We start from the raw sequence: 9464 nt of genomic DNA on the forward strand, positions 1-9464 counted from the left end.
TGGCTGCTCTCTGCCCAGCTTGGAGGTCATTGCAAACTCTCGGTACCTCAGCAGAGCTGGCAATATCATCAAGGACCACTCTCACCCCAGCAATCAACTGTTTGAACTATTACCGTCAGGCCGACGGTACAGGTCACATAAAACCAGGACAAACAGATTCAGGGATAGCTTCTTTCCCAGAGCTATCACCGTAGTAAATAAGCACAAAAACAATTGAACCTGCTTAGCTATACCATACCGTCACTGCCATTATATTATGCTGCTATTCATACTGTCATTATATTAATGCTGCTATCCTGTATATATCTTACATTTATATTTATTATTGAATCTTGCACCAAGGGAGTGGCACTCCAATTTCGTTGTACTCTGTACAATGACAATAAAGGCTATTCTATTCTAAACAAAGTGTCTTTAAGACAATTAGAGTCATGATGATCAGGTTTTCTGAAATTCCGAGATCCTTTTTTAAACATTTGTTTTTTAAATGGGACGGTAAGTTGACTTCAAGTTGACACCACACTAGCTTACACTTCCACTGGGTTTGAATCTCATGGCTGTGTGGGGTCTTTCTGTTCAAAAGCTGCATATTCTCCCTGTGCTCTACAGCTTCTTCCCATGGTAGGCATGCATGTTAGGTTAACTGGTAAGAAAAACAAAACAAAACAGCCACGCATAAATATACAATGGTTTTTATATGAATACCATTGCATTTGTACATTCATTTACTTTTTTATGAAAATTTCCACAACCCCCTTATTTTTCCCACTGCCCATTTCATCTGCTTGAAAAGCAGGTGGTGTGTAAAAGTGGTGTGTTTTTTGTTGGTTTGTTATTTTCTGTGCTTTCTTGTGTATTTTATCTTCTGCCCAGCCTCTCACGAGTGTGAATGTATGAGTAATTTGTACATTTTATCAGGCTGCACATCATACTACACGTAGCCACTGCTCAAAATCTAATTATGTTACATTCTATTAAAGTCATGCCCTTTGGCTTTATACTTCCAGAGTGAGAAGGCAGTCTCTGCATTCACTACAGCGTCTGTATTTTGTATAGACTGTGTTCTTAGCAATAAGCACAGCAGCGACAGATGTTTCAGTGGGAGACATCTTAACATATTCAACCATTTTTAATACACTTCAAAAGCTACAATAGCAACCCAGGGGAGAAAAAATATTAGTTCATATAAGAGCAAAATGTTTCTGTTAACCGTGTTATTGCTTGAACAGGCAATAGTAGTAACTCTTCTCATCAGTCTTGCTGTGAGTCACAGTGTCACAGTACTGATAAACAAAGCAGTTACTGTGGTTCAGGAAGTGAGATGATGAAATCAGACAAGGATGTAAAAAAAAAAAAAGTATACGAAAATCTTTTACATAGTAGATGCACCGGGTTCTTCCTGAAACCCTGCACTCCATATTTCTAACACCAGCAAACAACATTTTTATTTTATTTTTTTAAGGCTGAGATCCACAGAAACGTAGCAGGGTGAGGAGACGGGAAGCATTTGTGAGAGCTGTTTTATTTTCCTTTCATCCTCAGAAACCCGTTGTTTTGGCAAAGTTCGACATTAGTCACCAGTGCACGGTGGGTGTCTGAAACCATTCCCAGATTTTCCAGTGCATGCAGGGTTTCAAAGTCTTGTGAGATGTATTTGTTGGAATGGAGTCCTCATATTTTTATATAACTGGAAGCTATCGTTAACACTGAAAATGACTGGCCTATTTTAAACTACTACTACTACTCTGCCCTCTTGTCTAATACTCAGATCAGCACATGTCACCTCTAGAGTGTTGCTTTAATACTTCAAGATGCTGTGTGAGTTATGAATATATAGTCTTTCATGTTCAATATATCTAACACAGTCTGTGCAAAGAGGGCACTTGTATGTGGCATCAGATTTAAACTTTTTTTTATTGCTGCTTCATCTTCTCTCTGCTGTGCTGTGCTGTGCTTCATTATGGCGTCCCCATCAGCAGGTAGAAGGTGAGAGCTACTATGAGCAGTAAGCAGAGGGGAGAATTAAATGTCTGATAAGCTGTGGAGGGCATGAAGATGTCCACGTACTTATAGATGCTGATCATGTGCTCGCTGACTGGAGGACTGTCAATGTCGTGCCTCGTGATGGAACCTGTTGGACGGGTAAGATGAAGGAGATGTCACGGGCAAGGGCTAAAAAAAATGGGCAGTGTAATCTGACGCTAAAGACTCATCGCTCACCTTGAATAGCAGGTCCCCATGCAAACAGGTAGTACCACGAGAGGTGTAAGTCCACAAGCGTTTCCTCTCGTGGGACGTATAACGGTCGCTTGAAACGGCAGGTGACGCGGTTGTTCTCAAATATGCCCTCTTCGTCTCGAGCCGGATTCCTCTTGATCTCCTTGGCCCACTGGCCGACGTTGTAGAAGTGATGTATCCGCACGCGCCCGTTATCATCGTGCACACAGGCCATAACATCGTCTCCTCCCTAAGGAGACAAAGAGTGTAATTTCCAAAATGTGCATAAATTTAGTTCTTGAAAAAACTGACCATTATGATACAGTCAAGGTAAAATATACACTTCCAGGCCAGTTCATTAAAAAAAAAAATACCCATGAGCCAGTCACATGGCTCAGTGCATTTAAGCATTTAAACATTTAAGATATTAAGATGACCTTCTGAAGTCCAAAATGAGCATCAGAATTGGGAAGAAAAGTGATTTAAGTGACTTTGAACTTGGTTGCTGGTGCCAGACAGACTAATCTGAGTATTTCAGAAACTGCTGATCGGCTGGGATTTTTCCCATGTAAACATCTCTATGTTTTCCAAAGAATTCCTTGTAAAAGAAAATATCCAGTGAGCAGCCATTCTTGAGATTGTTGCTGAATATATTCATCCCTTTATTGGCACACTGTACCTATCCTCTGATGGCTGCCTCCAGCAAGATAACACAACATGTCTTAAAGCTCAAATTGTGTCAAACTGGGTTCTTGAACATGACAACGAGTTCACTGTACTTAAAGGGCCTCCATAGTCACCAGATCTCAATCTAATGGAGCTCCTTTGGGATATGGTGAATTGGAGATTTCCATCACAGATGTTCATCTGAGAAATCTGCAGCAACTGTGATGCATGCATGCATGATATTGCATGTGATGCAATATCATGCTTTTAGTCTTCGCAAAAAGTTACATAAATGTTGCTCCAGGACTGTGGTTGCAACGTATCAGTCGCACTGTTGTGATGTCAATGTTTTGACCTGGGGGAAAAAACAGCACAAGCTTTGCCTCATTGGATTAAATTGTGAAATGGTTTACTTTAACCCAAACAATGTTTTTATTGAACAAACTGGCTAATAAATGAATATATGTTTTTTTAAGTTTTAAAACATTGAAACCGAGAGTTTATTGTGGAGACCTGCTGAGTCACTGAATTTCATATTTAATTGGTTCAATCTCTTACAGTCAAAAAAATTCTTATCCGTGAGTTTGACGTGCACTGCTAATTTTTCTGTACCCTGAAGCGATAAAACAAAAAAATCATAATTATATGCAGCCCAAAAGATACAAACACATGGTTTGCTGTCCCAAATAAGACACAAGACCTGTGTAACTTTTAGCAGTCAGAGATGTTGCAGAGCTGCTCACCATTTTCTTATCAGATGAGAAACCTACAGCCACCCAGCCATCCGTATCTGCGCTCAGCTCAAACTCCACATCTGTCCCGATGCGACGATAACTCAGAAAGTAGTCACACGTCTCTGCATCGCACCCCGGCTTCCCATACCTGAGTGCAGATAAATAAATGCAAATGCTCACAGTCATTCGCTAGAGATAAGATCTCAGCTGGGCAGACAGAGCTCATCTAAACAAATGAGGACACTTTTTAAAAGAAACTGAATCCAGGTTACAAAGAAGAAAGATTAGCTTGCTGAGTGTTCCCATGTTTAGCTCTGGCTCTCTGACGTCAGGAGCATCTGGGATGAAGGACCCCCAGGGATTACAGTAACACTCGAGCTCTGTTTTGAGAACGACAGAGGTGGATCTCTAACCTTATGCAGCCCTTTGTTACTCCACAGTCGCTGACTTTGATCTTGGCAAAGGGGTCGACTGGGGGTGCTGTGGGGAATGGGTAACCTGCAAAACACAGCAAATAAGTAAATAAATAACATGAATTTTGTTGATTTCACACTAAACAGCTGATACATGTATTCAGTGATGAAGGCCAACTGAGGAGAGGCCATCTGCACTCTGTGTGTGGGTGAGGAGAAGGAAGGGGTGGGCAGCTACCATCGGGGAGCTGGCCTGGGTGCTGAAAGGCCTCATATTGAGGTGACAGGTTGGATGCAAGACAACACTGGCACATATTAACCTTTGTCCTGCCCATGCTAGGCCCCGTGTGCTTGTGTGTGGAAAAAAAAGCATGCAAACAAAACCACTAGCTGCTCATCTTTAGTGGACTGAGTGACATCCTCACCATCATCGGACAGATATCTGGACTCCAGAAACTCGGACGCGAAGGTGCTGTAGGAGTCCTTGTGAGGCTCTTGGTGTCCAGGCTCTCCGTGCTCTCCGTGGCCAGTCCGGAGTGCTCCCTCATCGGTGGGGCTCGGCGCGACCCCCCACCATCCAGCGTGGATCAGCAGCACCGAAAGCTGCACAAGCCTCCGCAGAAAAATCATGACCAACAAAAAAGGGAACGCTGGTAAAACAATAAGTACAAAAAACAAAAACGGTTAAACCGATCTGGAAGAAAACTGGATGTCCATCACTGTTTGAATTTCTGCATCTTCGCAGGTTTCCTTGCAGCGTCACAAAACCGTCTCCTCATCCTGTTTATTCGCAGGGATGCGAGGGGACACCGCGTCTGATTAGGAGGCTAATCCAGCTCTAAATTACCCAGATTCGTAATCTTATCATCGAATTCAGCTACACGCCCATAATCCTCTTTGAAATCGCAGTCCTGATGGCTTCTAGAGCTCATTAATCTTTTCATAGGCTATTTTTCGGTGTTGGGCCGGATGAATGGTATCGCCCAGCCGCCCTCTCCTCTCGTCTCCTCAGTCAATCACAGTAACGTCCAATGAGCAGACGCTACGTGCTGCTGTTTCTATCGATCAATTGGAGATTGAACAGCGTTTCCACAACAGCTGACACAGTATTTCACATGTTTGGAGTATAAGATGATGCAATGTAAAATAATTAGCCTGTAGAGTAAGATTTTATTGCCTCGGCTGCAATCGGAATTTTAGTCCTAGTCACTGACACCAAATATACCACAGAGCTTCTATTGTTCTGACGAGCTATGCGTTAAATTGTGTTTATTCATCCAAAATTTGGAAGTAATCTAATCTAACCTAAAAATGACCAATCATGTTTGCACTCCTCTCTCCGAAAATTATTTACTGAAGACACGAATTTAAGCTGTTCCTTTTACACTGTTTTTCCTCTTGTTTTTAATCTGTATCACTCTGCTTGTTATATCTGTGCATATATGCGATTTTTAAAAGGTCCAGATTCTGTTCCATAAAAAATGGTTGCACGTCCACTATGTTCACATGCACTCTCTGGGTGTATTATATACGTCATTTCTAAATGTGGTGCTTAATGTCACTACGTGTCAGTCCAGGTAGCTACATATAAATGAGCATTCAAAGTGAGCAGGGACTTTTTAGCAGGGCATGATCGTGGACATACTTTGAGTAGATATGTGACCTTACATTAATTTATCATAACAAGTACTTTTGCATCCACACATCCATTTTCTGCCAGGTATCTGAGTCCTGGGTCTACTCCGTGTAATCTTCCTGACACTTCCCCTTGGAGAGGCGACCAGATGGTATCTTATGTCGCAGCTGACTATAGTCAGATCCTACAGTCGGGTACCTCGGCCCACCGAAAAAGAAAAAGAGGCTCTGTCCCGTTTTCTCTGAGTGCACAAAGTCACAGTCCTGCCACTTGATGGCGACATAAATCCACGGTTTGCTCTTTTTTTGAACTTTTATTTAGTTTCATCATAGAATCATACAGAGCATCTTACACTTTTCTTTGCTGTACTTTATCAACAAATCTGTAAAGAAGAGCCAGATGAAAAAATTCTGGTAAGTCCCAAATTTAATGTCAAGTCGCTGACGTACAAGACAAAGAAGAAAAAATAAATAAACCAGGAGGATCTGCAGCAGATGGGAATTATAAATGCCCGTAAATCATTCCAAGTGCCCCTAACGCAGAAGGGTGACAGCAAAATTTTATGTCCATACATAAACACTTATCAAAAGTATCTGCAAATCTAAAGTTTATTTTAGAAAAACTAAATGCATAGTATTATTTTACATTTTTATTAAAAATAAATCAGCAAGTGTGTGGTTGATAAAATTACCTAAATGTAAACACAAGGAAAGACCAAAAAGAGAAAGTCACTTGAATTTAATACTTCAGTGTTTTTGTTAAAAACAAAGCAAGGTGAAATCCATCAGAGTTTAAGATTTTTGGCAGCAACAGCAGGTAAGGATTTCACCAGTAATGCTGTGAATCTTTGCTGTTCATGTCTGTGTCCTGTGGGTGATGCTGATGTATCACTGTGTAAAACTGACTAAAAGTGTATCTAGACTGCAGCGACTGTCAGAGATGTCTGAGTGACATCCACGGTCGCACAGCCTGACAGAGTAAAAACATTTTTCTAAATAAATCAGAACTCCCAAAGTCAGACTGATATTTACTCAAATTTTGTTTCATAGTATGAACCTTCTGTGGGACTATGAACCTTTTAAAAGGTTGCTTTTGCAGCCTGATCTTTCATGCATGTCACAGTATGTCTTCGTGCATGTATGCATGTATGTATCTGTAAGCTTATGTCAGGTCTGGGTCTATAGAGCACCACTCATGCATGTAAAGCATGTGCGTGTCATACGTGTGCATACATACTAGAGTGTGTGACCTTTAACCTCTCTGCTCTTCACATCATCTCTCTCTTTGCAGACACAAATCAGCCTGATCAAATGCTTCTCTTGGTCTCAATCCGCCCAATTATCCCTTGTTTATCCTCCTATTATTTCCACCTCCACCTCAGCCCTCTCTCTCTCTCTCTCCCCTTCCCAATTACCATTCCATGTAGGGGGCATTGCTTGCTGGGTAATGAGGGATTCTGGGCATACCAATCTTAGCTTAATAGCCTTAAAGGGCCACTCATTAACACAAACACTTACTCTGACTCTCTCTCTCTCTCTCTCTCTCTCTCACACACACACACATACACACATACGTGTCCACACTGATCCATCCCCGTACATCATCCCATAGATAGAGATGGAGTGACAGAAGCAGAGAATGAGCGAGGGACTCAATGGAAGCGGTAGGAGAGAGAGAAAGGGAGAATGAGAGAGGAGAGGAAGGATATGTGGGGAAGGGGGAGTGGTGTGGGTCTGGTAAATGTCAGTGGTGTGTCTCCTGGGCCTGAGAGATGAGTTAGTGACAGCAGAACAATGGCAGCGGATCCATTCAGAAACGCAGCTGCTCTGAGTGCATGCCTGGATCTTTCTTCTGCTTAGCTGTCAACCAGCACTTGTAAAGGCACAGCTTTAAATAAACTCAACAACAAGGTGATTCAAAGTGCTTTACAGAGACATTAGAAACAAAAACAAATAAAAAGCATGATTTAAAATTGATTAAAACAAGCAAACAAACAAACTAACTAAACACACACATTTCACACCTGTTCGCGCGATCTGAACCCTTATCGTAAGGGGAGCTACCAGTCCTTCTGTGGACGAGCTACTTTCTATTTTAAATTCCCTGAATTTAAAATACTCTCTAGACCCAGTCTAGACCCAGCTGGGGAGCTACCCAGAGCTCTAAACCCACTTAACAAACAAACAAACAAACAAACAAACAAACAAAACAGTATATAAAATCAAAACAGATAAAATCAGAAATAGATAAGATCAGTAGTTAGTGTAAGTTTTGAAATTTAAGCTTAAAAGTGTGGATTTGGTGTTTTATTCAAATGCAGCTGAGAACAGGTGAGTCTTCAACCTGGATTTAAATAAACTGAGTGTTTCAGCTGATCTGAGGCTTTCTGGGAGTTTGTTCCAGATATAAGGAGCATAAAAGCTGAATGCAGCTTCTCCGTGTCTGGTTCTGACTCTGGGAACTGATAAAAGACCGGATCCAGATGACCTGAGGGATCTGGAAGGTTCATACTGGGTTAGGAGGTCACTGATGTATTTTGGTCCTAAACCATTCAGAGCTTTATAGGCCAGCATCAGAACTTTAAAGTCTATCCTCTGACGGACAGGCAGCCAGTGTAAAGACCTCAGAGCTGGACTGATGTGGTCCACTTTTTTGGTCTTAGTGAGGACTCGAGCAGCAGAGTTCTGAATGAGCTGTAGTTGTCTGACTGATTTTTTAGGTAGACCTGTAAAGATGCTGTTACAGTAATCAAGCCTACTAAAAATGAATGCATGGACTAGTTTTTCCAGGTCCTGTTGAGACATCAGATCTTTTATCCTTGAAATATTCTTGAGGTGATAGTAAGCTGATTTTGTTATTGTCTTAATGTGTTTTTCTAAGTTTAGGTCTGCATCCATCACTACACCCAAATTTCTCGCCTGGTTTGTGGTTTTTAGATGTATAGATTGAAGTTCTCTGGTGACCTGTAATCGTTTTTCTTTGGCGCCAAAGACTATTACTTCAGTTTTGTTTTTGTTTAGTTGGAGAAAATTGTGGCACAACCAGTCATTAATTTCCTCAATGCATTTACCAAGAGCCTGTACAGGGCCTCGGTCTCCTGGTGAAATTGTGATATATATTTGTGTGTCATCTGCATAGCTGTGGTAGTTTATTTTGTTGTTGTTTATAATCTGTGCCAGTGGGAGCATGTAAATGTTAAACAGAGGGGGTCCCAAGATGGAACCTTGGGGAACTCCACATGTGATACTTGTCTGCTCAGATGTGAAGTTACCTATTGATACAAAGTATTTCCTGTTTTCTAAGTATGTTTTGAACCAGTTTAGTACAGTTCCTGAAAGACCTGCCCAGTTCTCCAGTCGTTTGAGTAATATGTTGTGGTCAACTGTATCAAATGCTGCACTGAGATCCAGTAAAACTAAGACTGACATTTTTCCACTGTCTGTATTCAGACATATGTCATTAAACACTTTTGTCAGAGCGGTTTCAGTGCTGTGGTTCTGTCTAAAACCTGACTGGAAGGCATCGTAGCAGTTATTCTGTTTTAAGAAGTAATTGAGCTGTTGAGAAACTGCTTTTTCAATGATCTTACTTAAAAATGGGAGATTTGAGATCGGCCTGTAGTTTTTCATTTGTGTCTTGTCAAGATTGTCCTTTTTCAGTATAGGTTTGATTACAGCAGTTTTTAGTGATTCTGGAAACACACCTGACATTAAGGAAAAGTTGACGATCTGTAACAGGTCTGACTCTAAAGTCTTTGAGACCTTTTTGAAAAAACTTGTTGGCAGGACATCTAAACAG

General features: G+C 41.2%; 1 protein-coding gene across 1 annotated transcript; it reads right to left on the reverse strand.

Annotated features, from left to right (window-relative positions):
• Positions 1-840: 840 nt before the first annotated feature.
• LOC120732203 (DOMON domain-containing protein FRRS1L) lies at positions 841-5057 on the reverse strand. Its single transcript, XM_040029632.1, has 5 exons — positions 4456-5057; positions 4031-4115; positions 3627-3765; positions 2221-2467; positions 841-2131 (listed from the first exon to the last, which is right to left on the reverse strand). Exons 1-5 carry the CDS (start codon positions 4658-4660, stop codon positions 1959-1961), a joined length of 849 nt encoding a protein of 282 aa, XP_039885566.1. The 5' UTR covers positions 4661-5057; the 3' UTR covers positions 841-1958.
• Positions 5058-9464: the final 4407 nt, after the last annotated feature.

This window comes from Simochromis diagramma, unplaced genomic scaffold (genome assembly GCF_900408965.1).
Source record: "Simochromis diagramma unplaced genomic scaffold, fSimDia1.1 OVJJ01000361.1, whole genome shotgun sequence".
NCBI lineage: Eukaryota > Metazoa > Chordata > Actinopteri > Cichliformes > Cichlidae > Simochromis > Simochromis diagramma.